This window comes from Cariama cristata, unplaced genomic scaffold, assembly GCF_000690535.1.
Source record: "Cariama cristata isolate BGI_N322 unplaced genomic scaffold, ASM69053v1 scaffold4318, whole genome shotgun sequence".
Classification (NCBI taxonomy): Eukaryota; Metazoa; Chordata; class Aves; order Cariamiformes; family Cariamidae; genus Cariama; species Cariama cristata.
Window position 1 is genome coordinate 48,093 of NW_009631505.1, and position 15,204 is coordinate 63,296.

The 15,204-nt window shown below is 36.2% G+C and overlaps 1 protein-coding gene across 1 annotated transcript; it reads right to left on the reverse strand.

Moving 5' to 3' along the window:
• Positions 1-8,040: 8,040 nt before the first annotated feature.
• LOX (lysyl oxidase) lies at positions 8,041-14,989 on the reverse strand. The gene is made up of 5 exons (XM_009705966.1): positions 14,886-14,989; positions 13,495-13,632; positions 10,835-10,991; positions 8,300-8,395; positions 8,041-8,160 (listed from the first exon to the last, which is right to left on the reverse strand). Exons 1-5 carry the CDS (start codon positions 14,933-14,935, stop codon positions 8,041-8,043), a joined length of 561 nt encoding a protein of 186 aa, XP_009704268.1. The 5' UTR covers positions 14,936-14,989.
• Between the last annotated feature and the right edge of the window lie 215 nt (positions 14,990-15,204).

The following is a 15,204-nucleotide window of genomic DNA, read 5'->3' on the forward strand; positions in this document are numbered from 1 at the left end:
TTCTCCCATCCTTTTTTAAGTTCTTGAAGGCTAAACATTCTGGTTGGTCCATTTTTTATCATTATCTGGACATGTCTCTGCATCACTTGGTTAGGCTTTCTTTTCTGCATCCTGAACAAATGTCAGTATATGTGGTATTATCTTCCTGAATTATCTTCTAATTCCTCTCAGAGGAATTAGAAATTCAAATAACCTTCCATTTCCTGGTGTTTTTTGTTGTTGTGACTTTCACTGTACCATATGGAACAACATTTAAGGTCAGAAGCATCAGAATAAAACATGGAATCATGTTTACTGTGGTTTTGTAGGGAAGGATCATATTTTGTAGAAAATGCCGTGCTTTTACCTGCTATATACAAACTTTTTTAAGTTTTCCAGATGCAAATGCTAATCCTTAGTGCTTTAAATAAGTAAGTAAATAAATCCTAGCTGAATGCTATGCCAAACAAATATTTGGTATGTGACTTCTCTGGTTCCAATTAAAGGCAAGAAAAATTTATTTTGGTAGATGTCATCAGCTATAATAGTTTTTCATGGACAGCTTATCTTTCTTTTAGCAGATGAGCACCCTATTTTAAGAGTTGATTCACATTAAAGACCAAGAAGTTAAAGATTGCAAATAGTTTGGAAAAAAAAACAACAAACCTGTTTCAGGAGCTTGTGTTCTAAAGTGCTTTTTTGCATGTGCTTAGAGATCTAGGAGCATTCGTTTATCTTGGCATTTGAGCAATTTTCTTACTCCATTCTTATAGCTGTAATTTGTGGCCACAGAATTCTTCCTGAAGGAAGCCTGACTTATCAAAACATCTATTTTTTCATATTCAAAAACACTTCTGAGCTCTTACTTAAAAGAAAAAAGATAACATACACTGAACATGAATGAGAGAAGAGAGATTAGGTTACTGGCATTGCTTCATATTTTAATGGGTTACTACTACTTTTAGCTGGTGCTTAGTGACTCACCTGGATCACAGCCTCAAGGCACTATACAAATGAATACTGCTGGTTGAGAATTGATAATACTTTTTATGTGTAACTGGGCAATTTTTTTGTGAACTGATAAACCCAATGAACTTGCCTGGCCATTGTTGATAAGTTCAGAACATTTTCTCTTCATTGTAACAACATAACAGTTTCAGTATGTTTGTAATTTTAACATAACTTGTATCTGTAATACTGTTTAGACAGAGAGCTCTCACAAAGTACTACCAATGTATTTTTGTAGTGATATGGAAGGTTACTTCATTCTGTAGTAGTTAGATTTAAGAACCCCTGGGAACCATGCTCTCCAGTTCAGTACCATACATAGAAGAAATGTTCTCAGACAGGGTACATACTGTCAGATGCTACTAGACTGCTTCAGGTGCTCAATTTTTTCACTTCAGACTTACTGACAAAACAACCTCAGATTTTTCAGTATCTTTTAACAGTCAAAATTAGTTTAAATGTGGGTTTTTTTTTTTAAAGATAGGCGTACTGTTGGTAGCACCAGTTTGAAGATTTCCAAACAAGCATAAATATTTCTCTCATCAGTTTTTATGGACTGATTAGATCAGAAGAAATAAAGCTTGAATGAAAATTTAGTTACAGCAATCCTTTCTTAACCTAAAGTGTTAGGCTGCTTTCTAATTGTAGACTGGTGATAAGATGATTTTGTGATACTATGCAGGTGATCTAATGTGAAAATGAGATAGTAGAATAGCAGGTAAAAGATACTTGGAAACTAGGAGATGCTTTCTTTTCAATAAATTTGAATATACTTTCTGCAGTAATTGTATGCATTTTTGACTGCATTTTTGTATTTGCATGAATTCTGATCCACACCAAGTTCTGCGCTCTAGGCATAACGCAGGAATTCTCAGTTTGAAGCTCTTAACTCTAATATGCAGTAGTACAGGAATAATTTTGTTAAAGAAATTATAGAAGCATCATTGTAACATTGTTTATTTCTGAAATAATTCTACATTTATTTTATGAATCTTAAAAGATACATCAGTTTTGTCTCCATTTACTGAAAGCCAAGAGTGCCATTAGTTGATATTTAAGTGTTTGAAAACCTCTTACTAGAGTGAACATTCCAAAGTTTTTAACCATGCTCTTCCGTATTAATCCCTCAGTGAAGGGACAAGAGATGCTTCGCAATTCAGACTATTTCATCACTTTAGCATACAGATTGAAGAGGCAGCAGCACGTTGGTTTGTACTCAGAGAATGTAAATAACTAAGGATAAAATGGTTTTGGAGTAACTGAGTGTTAAATGTGGTAGTCAATTTTCCAGAGTACGTAGACTTTCTACCAAGGATTGCTCAAATGTTCTTTCCATGAAAGTAAAATTTTGGAGCAGAAATCCTGAAAGTGGTTTCTAAGTTACTGTTTCTACCAAGACAGCCGATATGGTAAGGAAATCTTGTATCCAAATGAACTATACCTCACCCTGTTATGCCTTCAGGTGTTAAGCCTTTGTGTAGTGTGACAGGTAATTTCTCATGCCTTGCTACTTTTTCTTTCTTGTTTCTACCTTGTGACATTTTTTCTGAGACCATGTCAGCGTGATAGAATCTTCGTCGTTCTCATATAGATATAACAACTTTAATGGAAGCTTTCTCTTTGAGAGATGGATCTGGCCTATGCGTTAAGTATACTACTTCAACAAGTAGAACGCTTGAAACATTTTATTCAAGTCATTTTCACATAAACTTGCAACCATAATACGAGCATGTAACACAAGAATATGAAAGTGCAATGAAGAATATAAAGCTATTGCCTGAATATTATAAATTAGAGCTCTTCAGGTAAAGATGCAAAGTTATTGAAATTAAGACTCTTGGAAGAAAAGTGAAGGAAATAATGAAAAACCTTCCAAAAAGTTGCAAAAACAAGTGGCATTTCACTGTATCTGTAGCATTTAGTTGCGTAATAAAAACCTCCCAATAACATACTCTTTGGTTTTAATTCAAGTTAAAATCTGTCAGCACCTTTTAGGATTTGGAGAAAATGCAAATGCCTTATCGGCATAAATGTGAGACACAGGATAAACCACCTTTCAATGTCTCATTTATGAAATTCACCCTGCTGGTTTTGAATGAGTACACTGCAAACAATGCATGAATGACTATAGGAAGGTACATTTGGTGTTTGCACTCATTCGACACTGCATAGTAAACTTTGGAGCACAGAGAAAATGAGTAGACTTTTACTAACACAAAAATATCATCTACACAATATGTTGGTTCCATTGGTGACCAATCTGTCACTTGTGTTACGTTTTTGTCTAGAAATATGCAAATATCAAATGTATTTCAGGATTAAAAAAAATATATAACAAACCCCACCTGTAATAAGCCTGACATACAGTATGTTCCTTATGTGCAATTTTTATCTAAAGATCTGAAATGTGGGAGGTAATTGCTTCACACACATTTTTACGATTTGGCTTTTCAAAGGAAATTTGAGACTGCAAGACAGCAAATTTGTACTAGAATTCTCACCAAATTTAAATCTGATTTTGCTCCCACTGAGACCAATGGCAAGATGCCTTTCAAAGACGATAGGAATAAGCCCAATGTCTGGTAAAAAGGATTCCAGAATATAATTTGCTGTATAAAATAAGCTTTTATCAAAACAGTTTTTCTAAATGTTTTTCAACAAAAATGCACGTAATCCCATAAATATATTCCAGTATGAAAAAAGTAAGTTAAGGTGTCTGGGTCAAAACTGCAGAGCCAAGATATTGAAAATACTGGTTGGCACTCCCCTATTTAGAACTACTTCTACATATGCTATATAATAAACTCTTCTACTGTGTTGTGATTTACTATAGTTAAACAGGGGAAGTTAAAGTCACATTCCTTCATTTTTTTTAATCCTAAAATCCCTTGTTTGAATTTCTAAGTAGACTGTTCATGTTATCTTAGGCAATTTTTGTGCTATTGTACATCATCATGTTGCTTAACACACATTTCAAAACAAATACAATATTTTGCTACGGAAAAAAAAGCTACATTTTTGTAGCTACAATATCCCCAATATTCAAAGTTACGGCGTTCAACACCTTTCCGAACCAGGCCATTCCCACTGAAAGGACTAAGTCCAGTACTTCAACATGCTCCACTTTCACAGATGCTCAAGGTCCTCTGGCTCCTTGCTGACTTCAGTGGAGTTCTGCAAGTAGTTTGGGTACAGGTATGCGAGCAGGTTACTGCCTCGTAAGCCAAGGGATAAACTCAATTTCTGTGGCTGCTCTGTGTCCAGTTAGTTCTCTCTTATCCCACATTCAGCATGAGGCACAATGAGGTACGAGCACACAACCTCTTAACAGGAAGCAGCCTGTGCCCACCGTCTCGCTTCCATTAACAGTAGCTTTCCTGTCCATTGCCCAAGCTGCTATCAGGACTTTCACTCCAATTTTGACCTAAGTCTATAAAAAGCTGACTGCACTTGCATCCCTTAACACCTTTTAATCTTAAAAACTCTTTGGGCCGAGATTTCAGAAGCCTAGACTTTAAACAGACCCTCATTTTTGCAGACATATGTAATAAATGGCTTTCTAATAAATCTAGTTTCCAAATTTTGCTTCTGTTAGTTGCCCATACTGGTGACTGATTGCTAAAAGGATCTCTCGGCAAACAAAAAGGGACCTGCAGGTATAAACGGTATCCATTCTGCACCCACTCCCAATGTTGGGTTGTAATCACTGGGTTGCTGGTGCTTAGATTCTTTTTAAGTATACATACTAGTTGTGCAAATTTGTAACGAAGGTATGATTAAGGTGGAAATACTTTATAATTGTGAAATAAGCTTAAAAATATGTAGTAAATAACAAGCTGATCTTTAAAGGATATTACAATAATTCGTAAAACTACCAAATTAAATCCATAGGGTTCTATTTTGTAAAATACTTCCAAATACCGCCTGAAGTATTTTCAATAGTGATAATAAAGCCTCTCCATATTACTCAAGAGTTTTCATTTTTTAACTATACTGAATAGTACATGTATTTTTCAATTTTTTTAAAGATACTGAGCTTTTCATGTTTCATTAGGTGTTTTGAACTGCCGATTAAACTTAACCAATACCAATCCATATTTCTAGGTCCCATTGTTTCAAAAGTTGATCCTTCATTTTACATAATCAGAAATCTTCTGAAAAAGATGCCAGATCCCCTTGTGATATGTTATTTCACAGTTTAAAAACAAAATCACAGCTACTGTAGCTTACAGCAGGGTGCACTGCAAAAGCAAAATAATTTGGGGATGGGAGGAGGAGTGGTGTACCCAGCACCAGTTAAGCAGTTCAGCAAAAACTTTAATTTGGGATGGAAGTTTTTCCCCTTAACAATGTTATATGTGGTTCCTGAACAGCCTAAAGTAGGATGTTAAATACATTGACTTTTGTTCTCCCTCTATATATAGTAAATTTTCAACTTCATTGTTTGAATACTGACATACACATTTTTAAAGTCAAATACAGTACTTAAGGGGGAAGCAGGCAGTAGGCTTTTTCACGATACAAATTCTTTGTTAGAGATTCTGACCTACTTCTGTTTGTGGTGCCACCTGAGTTATTTTGATGGTTAACGTGTTAAGATGTTTTTCGCAGATGACTACATCAGGGACTCTTTGTGATCAACAAGAGCCCTTTTCTTGACAGGTATTTGGTTTTATCCACATTAAGTTTGCAGAAGTCTTTTAAAAGCCCCACCTTGAAAAATCTCTTGAACTTAGAAAGGTGGATAAGTTCTTTAATTCATTTCCACAGATGAAAGGTTTCTTTCAAAACCCCATCTGTTTTTTACTTAAGAAAATGGAAAAACTTCTAATGTATTAAAAATGTAAACATAACTTTTCTTGCAGGGGTATAACTGATATATATATATATATATGTATTTCTCTGCTATATGTTAATATTCCTTGAAAACTGAACATACTATTCTCATTCATATCAATGTGTCCTAGCAAGTTTTATTTTAATGGTACTGTAGCATTACTCCTAAGCTGGTTTTCATTCTGGTATTTTCTGAGATAGCTGACATTAGTACTTCCTATTGCATTTTATTTAATTCATTTTATGTAAATTTTTGTTACTTTTTAAAATATGTTCAACTCATTCACCAGTAATAATCCCACTGAAATGTGTTATCACCTAAACTCCAAATTTTCAGGAGTTAAGACATGCTCATGTTTTTATGAATGAGTTAGATTTTAAAAATTTAAAGTATCTGTGCATGAAATCACCAGTTCCACACATTTCAATAGTAATAAAAGTAATGCCAATTTAAATGCTAAAATCCAGTTACAGAGTTGGTTGAGAAGCAGCTGAAGTGCTTCAAAATCACATAAGGTGTGTAGGTGTATGTGTGTATGTCCTGTAGTCTTTTTTTCTATAGTGTTTACATCCTATTGAAGTTTATATAATGATACTTCAGTTCAAAACATTTGGCACCGTCTCATCCATTTTCTTGCATCTTTCTCAGTATCTGTTGAAAGAAAAGAAACAACATTATGCAGCTGACCAAGCAGATGCAAAAAGAGTATCTGCTAAATACCCTTCTGTCATCTTGAAGGCGCAGGTCAACAAAGAATAACAAAAATTTTGTTTCCTCACCCTGCATGAACATATTTACTTGATAACATTTACAGAGGTAAGATAGGAAGACTAAAAGTTAAAGGTGCGAAACATAGACCTCCTTTCCACGTGAATGTGAGCAGAAACAATGTTCCTAGAGGTACCGATTAGTCAGTCCTTTTACAGAGAAATGCTTTAAGAGCTCTTGCCACAGGTCCACCAAAAATAATCGCTCATGACCTGCAGGACACCTGTTCTTTGTCCTCCGTTTCCTGCAAGTCTGACCACTACACGGCGAGAGTAAGTAGAGGATTTTGCTGAAGCCATTTAACTTGTCCCATTTATGACCACAGTGTGATTATAAATACAGATCTCCACACTGGTGTGAAAAAATGTTTCTCATTTTAGCCTTATTTAACTACTGCTTTCCTAATACAAAGTAAGGAACAGTATTTTAAACGCTAATTAAGCAATAGTCACATTAATTCAGTGTGTTCGTTTCACTGATGCTGTTATAGCGGACTATACTAGTCATTTATTTTACTTTTCATTTACTGCTCTGGAATTTATTTTACATGAAATTTTATACAATGTTAATACGCACTCCTTGTGCAATCCAAATGAAACCACTGTTTTGTATGAGCAACTAATATATTATCCCGAGAACTGCTTACGTCTGTGTTACAGAAGACTGATTGCTTTTTGTGTGTGTGTTTCACAGATACTAAGCTACAGTAGATCTACCATGAGAACATTAATTAAATGAATTTGCCTTCTGGAGGCGGGAAAAAAAAAAGGCTTAATTGTGGCATTGTTTAAACTTTTAAAGAATTAAACCGTAAATGGAGTGTGTCTGGAAGAACTTTTTCAGGGAGGATGGCTGCTGTGTCTGCAGCAGCAGCAAAGTAACATATATGCGTGGGATTTTGCAGAACGTCCTAAGAGCTCTGTAACTGCTCAACAGTTCTGTCTGGATGCTATAAGTGGGTATTGAATAAGCACAGGAAGGTTTTATTGCAAATACAAAGAAGGTGTGAGCCAGAGGAAGTTACCTAGCAGCCCAGACAGTAGCAGCAATTTTGAAAGTGTTATATATCCTGATGGCACGATTGCAAGAGCAAAATTCTCACTTACCATTATTTTTCAAGGTTAAATAATTTTAAAAAATCAGTGCTAGCCTTAGAGGAATAGTTTAATTACCGGAGGTCAGGATTTGAAAGCTATGCAGTTATCAACAGCAAAGCAACTGCTCCCATCATTCCTGCCACAAAAGACCTTTGAAAAGTACCATCTGAATTTTGAATTCACACACTAGATCATGAAAATCAAGAAACAACTTACTGAAGAAACTGGCATCACTAGAACTAACGGTGGGAGTTATTTATAAAGCTTAGAGATTTACTTATATTTGAAAAAATCTGTTTGCCAACTTTAGTACTATGAATATAAAACAGTTGCAAAGACAAAGGAATGTACTTACGGTGAAATTGTACAGCCAGAGGCATATGCATGGTGGCCCGTATAGCGTATATCGCAGCGTACTATATTGTTGGAGTAATCAGATTCAGGCACCAAATAGCTGGGGTTTACACTCACCTTAAGGGGAGAAAGCACAGTGTTGTCTACTTCCAGGTTTGAGTTGAAAATTTACATTGAAATGGACATACGTATATAATTTGCTCCTTTAAAAAACAACAAAAAAAATCCCAAACTTCCCCACTCCCAATACCCTTACCTTCAGAATGTAATTTCCAGGTTTTACATCTGTAATATCAATCCATTGGCAATCTATATCAGCATTGTAAGTGTCGTAGCAGCCAGGGCTCAGTCCCTTAGAAATGAAGTTAAGATGGATGTAAAAAAAAATCATTAGGAATAGTAACATTCTAGACATTAGGGACACTGAGATTGAAGTTCACTTAACCATCACATTTCGTTACGAAAATTACCTCAGGAAATTAGGTTTATTTTTTCTTGGCATTTTATTTGCATATCTAAAGTAGAACAAGTAAGTCTAACATAACCACTTTTATAGACAACACTGTATTACTACTGCATAAGAAACACTATTGATAGTTGTTCGTCTGTGAGCTATCCAATTTATCTGTATTTTATTATCACTTGTTACAGTACTCCTTTTATATAAATATTGTTGATGCTTTTACTCACTGTTCTTTACCAAAGGTGAGAATAAAATCAAAACTGACCAAAGACTGGACCTAAATATCTGTAAATTTCAAGTAAATAGCTTCTGCGTCCTTAAGTACAAACTTGATCACTATGTTGGAACCTGTCTCTACCCTTAGGAATGATGCAACTTTTTGCTATAGATGTACTCTGCCAAAGTGCCATCTTCGAATGGTAAAGTCTCGGGCCATTTTCACATTGAGTTTTGCTTGGAAATAGTCCCTCTTCAAGGCAAATAATGACACAAGAATCCAAGAGAACTGAAAATGTAGCCTTTCTTCCAAATGAATCTTTTCTGAGAACTTCTTTGCTGTTAGGATCATCAGTAAGAATCTCCATATACGAATGTATCGGTGGTTCAAATCTAGTGTCTTTAACCATGGCCAATACAGATTGCTCTAGTCAAAGCTAATCTGTTCTAGCAGCACACAGAGTGCACAAAACTCAAGTCCTGCAGGAATTCCCTCTTGATCCAGCTGGTGATCAGCTCAGACTCTCGCATGTATGTGGCAAGTCTGAGGCTGGAGCAAAGTCTTACAGTCCCATTACAAACCCCTGAAATATGGGCTTCCAGTGGAAACACTGACACAGCCATGACTAGTGACACAAATACTCCAGCTGTAAAATATGTATGTTGCTTAGTTAGATGTCATAGTCTACAGAAGGAGAAAATATATTTATAAAACCTCTTCAAAGCCCTTATGTATTGCAGATCATTCATTATATTTAAAATTCAAAAGTGGACACGTCAGCCAGTGAAACATAGCTGTCATTTCTCTGTGATAAAATAACTACCTCCTAGATTACAAACTGCAGAACAGGGGATACAAGTTTATGTGTAAGTATGGCCACACTGAGTTAAACCACAGATCCTTCAAGTTTAGTGTCACGTCTCTGACAGTGGTCAGCAGCAGATGCTTAAGTAGAAAAGAACATAAGGAATGGGATGTGTCAGGTCCTTTACCAGGCAAATTCCTTCCATGAGGCATTTAACGGTATTTAAGTCATGGAGTACCATCAGATTTTTGTGTTTAATAGCCTCCATTACTTTGTCTAAATTTTTTTTGAACCCATGTAGATAATTTTGATTTCTGTAAGATCCTATGGCAAGGAATTTAATACTTTATTCATGTGTTAAAAGAGCACTCCTCTCTGTATTAAAGCTGTTATCTCACAGTTCTTTTGGATATCCTTAAATTCTTGTACTATGAAAAACAGTGAATATCAGCAATTTCCTCTTTCCATCCAGGACCACTCAAGATTTGGTATTATTTCTGGTTTTCTAAATGGAATAGTCTATGAAATATCTTAGTGTGGAAGCCATACTACACTGCTGATCATCCTTGTTCTGCTGGGGTTGGTTGGTTTGGGTTTTTAAGCTTTTCTGTAGCAGTTTCAAGAGGTGCCGACCAGAACCCCAAGCAATATTCAAGGTAGGAGTCTATCATGGATTTGTATAATATCATAATGGTACATTCCATTTTTTTATCTAGTCCCTTAATAAGCCCTAACACCTTGCTTTACATTTGCATACAACCCATCATAATGTTCACATGCCTGCCATTCTCTTTAACAGCCTTCTATACATGCATAAAACTATGGTCTGTTTTCTGTGTTGGACTGCCAGCCACCAGCTATAGATATTAAGGGAATTCAGCACCTTGCAGCCTCATGCTCTGCAAGGGAGAAAATACTAGCTATGAACTCTCGGACCAGCCAAGGACATCGCCGAGCAGTTTGTGGAGCACAAACACTGGAAACAACTTCTTTACTGACTCTGTCTTGAGTTCCCTATAGGGACCAGTCCTATAACCACAAGAACTTGTGGTGTGTTTTAATATAGTTCAGTTACCAGTGATGATAGGCTAATGAGTGTCCTTGCATTTTAATGACATACTCACATTTAGCAGCACCTGGGTAAAATATAAGTATCCAAGTTGCTATCCTGGCCTCTGTGATGGAGAATTTCAGAGCTAGTTATGGCATCAGATAATTTAGGGCATCAGATGATTGGTAGAAAAAATATCCAAGGATAAATGAGAGGGGGGAAAAGAAATTTGGTTGTCTCTGAACCAACTCTTACCTGCGTATGTGCTGTACATGCATACCGTCTATAATACCCATAATCACAGGAGGTATCTTCAAGACAGAAACTTGCTTTGTGTCCTTCAGCAACTTTTCTGTGTGAGCTTGCATCCAACAAGTCATAGTGGCTGAATTCATCCATGCTGTGATAATGTCTGTTAAACCATAGATAGATTATTAAAGATGGATCAGATCTTGTCAATAATGTTTTGACATATTCCTATTTGATCTACCTTCTGTTAAATCTGGCCAAATTTTATTTATTACACAGAACTTGTGTGTTAGTGTACTTTCCTATTACTGGTCATTCAATTAAGTTTTATTTTCATTATTCTAATTTTCAGTGACTATAAAAATGCCATCTTCTAGAAATAAATAACAGATTTTAGTTTGTTAAGTGAAAGACTCCATAGCAGCACTGTTTTTCAAAAGTTCCTATTTCAGCTCTTTTCTGATAACAATAGCAGGTATTAAGTGGTTCATATGTGAATTGTACATCTTGTAGCTGCCTTTAGCCAGACTTTTGCTAGGAATGCTTACCTTACATACTATAAATTCCAAGGAAGTTTGCTACTTGCTAGCAAAAACCCAACAGTTTTCTTTCACATTTCCATGGCCCTTAATCAATGTAACACATTTATAACATTAGTGAAAACAAAATCTGCATAAAGAAATCAGCTTCTGTGTGCTGCAATGTCAACAATTTTTGAGGTCTATACCTAATATAGTCTCTGTTTCAAAAGTGTGTATGCTTTTCATCTGGTCACAGTGATTCATTTTTCCTTCTTTCCCACAAACTGAATTCTAGCTCTTTCTGTGGACTTGAACACCTATTATTCCTGTAATTTCACTTTTTCCAAACACATGGAGAAATGTCAACAGTTTTTGAGGTCTATACCTAATGTATCTCTGTTTCAAAAGTGTGTATGCTTTTCATCTGGTCACAGTGATTCATTTTTCCTTCTTTCCCACAAACTGAATTCTAGCTCTTTCTGTGGACTTGAACACCTATTATTCCTGTAATTTCACTTTTTCCAAACACATGGAGAACTAAACTTGTGCTATCTACCTGCACTTTGTCTGTGCAGCATTTGGCTGCTGTTACTTATGAATGCTTTCAGCTCAAGAGGTATATGAGAAAGATATCATTAAACAGAATTCAAATGTATTGTTAAAACAAAGAGGAGCACACAAGTCTCACAGGCATGCATGTCAAGAACACTGAAACTAGTCCACAGATGATGATGACTAACACTGAAGTCTGATGGCTAGCCTAACTAATTGGCAGTTATAGTTCATTTCCAAATAAGCTTGTTTCACTGTCATGGAAATGATCACAAGAAATGCATTTTTTTTTTGGTAGGCAATGTTATTTTCTGTCCAAGAACTGAATCAACAACAGAGACACTTTGCATCTGGATAGCGATAGCTGGGCTATCATAGCAGACTAAGAAACTGCTTTTCTACAAATGGAAGATTTCAATTGCTCTCTATCCATTTCATCCATTTATCTACTTTGTAAGCACCAAGTCTAGGTTTTTCTGTTGTTGTTGTTAGTGGTTTTTTCCATGGGTGGGGGTTGACTAAAGCTTTTTTTTATTCGGTTTGATTTAGTTGTAGCTTTTTGATCCTGACAAGATTTATAAACTAGTAATATCAGTCTTTTTTTGAAAGAATTTGTTCTAATGATACTGATTTTTCATTCACAGGTTAAGGCCTCTGAAGCTAGAGAGGAATATTCCCTTGACTCCAGGGGCCGTTAGATCAAGCCCACGTTACATAATAGAATAATATTTAGGTGGGTTTTTTTATAGAATAATATTTTTAATAGAATTGTTTTTATAGAATAATATTAAGTTATCGTTTATGTACCTGTAACAGCAGAATTGTATTTTAAGTAAGGTGGGAGTAAGGTAAGCTTTCTAGTATTTTACAATTGGCCCGGCTATGAAATAGCGAAAATTGGAACAAACCTGCAGACCGTTGCATGTGAATTTTCTGAAAAGGTACAAGTTTGCATTGTTATCTGCTCCCAAAATGTTGAAAATGTTCTACTGGAAACATGGCATAGCAAATGTAGTAATTTTGCTATTTCTAGAGCAATACTGCTGTGTGGAAGTATCATGATATGATAAGGATATTGATAATGGCATCAGTCAACCCATTATCTTTTCCATATTGACCAGACTATTCCTTGTCACGAGTTAACCCATGAAATTCATATCAAGAAGTATGGGTCAATGTTTACAATGATGTATTATAGGGAAAATATATAGTAAATGTACATTTTAGGGTTTCCACAATTATTTTAACATGATTGGGACTTTTATTTACTGGTTCCACTGAAATGTAACTGGACCATGACCTATGTAAAATACACTTGAAGGGACAAGGTGCCCCTGTCAAAACTTGTATTTATAATTAATTTATACTTGTAAGAGTTTTTTACTTATAGATAAGCTTAATATCCATTTTGGTTTCATGTGGCTATATAAAGAGTAATTACCACTAACATAAAATTACTCAGACAGTAAAAGGCTAAAGTTTCCCCATGGCTTCCCACTGGTTCACTGCGGTTTTAGAAAATGTCACCTTATAAGTCACAATTTGTTAGCGAAAAAGATAATTAGAAGGTACCATACTGAGCATTTCACTTACTGGTGACAGCTGTGCCACTCCCATGAATAACGGGGTCTGCTGGGCAGAAAATCTGACGTGCCTTGATTTTTCACTCTTTGGGGGAATCTCAGGAGCACCCGATTGTCATAGTCTCTAACATCGGCTCGATAAGCTGAACTGTAATAATGCAAAAAAGAGCTGTAAGTATATGCAAGAAACACTTTAAAAAACACTTTATATTGTCTCAGAAGTAACTGATAGCACAGATCTTTTCAGCCCCCTTAAAGCTCATGCATTGGAGACGCACAAGAATTCCACATGGTGTGCTCAGAAGTCCCTGGTGTCAGACCAAGACTTGAATAAGCTTCAGATCTGCTCCTAATAATATAAAGAGGAGTTTGACCACTGCCTCACTTAGCTGTAAAATTACTTTGGTACCAAAAATACAATTTCATTCATTGCTGTTAAGCAGAATAACTCACTGTGTATGCAAGATCAGAGAACACGTTTGTTTGTGTTGTAAAAACATGAATAAATATATGCCTCAGGCTATATTTTCCTATTTCACATAGCTATTATCTACTGTCTTTTAAATACTGGAATATTTTAATCAATTGATAGCCAGCAAGAACATTTCAATTAGTCCTCACTGTAAACTGAGCATAAAAAATACTGCTTCTTACACCATGTTTTCTTTTTCCAGCAAGTGAAGAAAGAGCATGACCCTGGCAACAGTGTGACATCAATTAATGATGCTGGTAAATAAATAAATCTGGTTTGCATGATAAGATAGCAAACAAGTTAAAATGGTTAAAAACAGCCATGTTGATTTCTTTCCAATCAAAACAGGAAAAATGCCTCTTTGCCAACTGGACAGGACCTAGCTTCATAGCAAAGCTGTTATTTCAACCCGTTAAAAGACTCTGAAACACTTTTCAGGGAGATTTTAGTCTTAAGAGACTTTACAAGGCATAGGCCCAGAAACAATTAACATGTTATAGATTTAATAGTAACTTGTGCAGGTTAAGAACAGGGTTTTTTTTAAAATGGAGTAGAATGTGATCTGGTTGGATTAGAGGAGGGAGATGAAAATCATCAGATTCAAGTGGGTTCCTGAGGTGCCTCCATTTTGCAAAATTCAGATATGTTGAAATGAGCCTGGTAATAGAAGTGTGCAATATAAATTTCACAAAATGTAGGTTCTTCAAATCATCTGTAGCTTGTCTCTCTTACTAATATGGCAGTATCATTTTCTCACGTGCACACCCTACCATCTGCCGCAGGCTTAGAAGACGGTTACAATTTGGGCTATGTTTCCTCAGGCCCTCCAACCTCACTTCTCTCCACTCTTCACTGTGTCCTCCACTCTACGGTGGGCGCAGGAGCACAAGAACCCACAGTGGACAGGTAAAAGCCAGGGTGACGCCTACCTTGCCAGGCAGTTCTCCTCGGCAGCACATCTCAAGTTATACATGGACATCCTCTGGACGTATGTGGACGCCTGGATGTAATAGGGATCCGGGACTAAGTCAGGGAGACCTGCAGTTCATCAAACCAACCACATAATAGCAAGATCAACCCAGGACACGTCTGCAAATTCTTGGCTTTCAGCCAAACGGTTAGAAGCCGTCGTTTCGCTACGGACCTCTGCCCCTCATTAAGCTCGCTCTCGCTTTTGCTCAGGCCCTTCGGCTTTTCTCAAAGACCTCATCACAAGCACGGCGCCCGGACTCCCGCGTTGGGCTTCCC

Excerpts from the sequence above, each read along its gene's own strand:
- LOX (XM_009705966.1), bottom strand. The coding sequence starts at position 14,935 with ATGTCCATGTATAACTTGAGATGTGCTGCCGAGGAGAACTGCCTGGCA. Across the intron at positions 13,633-14,885 it reads GAGGAGAACTGCCTGGCAAG|TTCAGCTTATCGAGCCGATG; the intron begins GTAGGCGTCACC and ends GCATTATTACAG. Across the intron at positions 10,992-13,494 it reads GAGTGGCACAGCTGTCACCA|ACATTATCACAGCATGGATG; the intron begins GTAAGTGAAATG and ends ATGGTTTAACAG.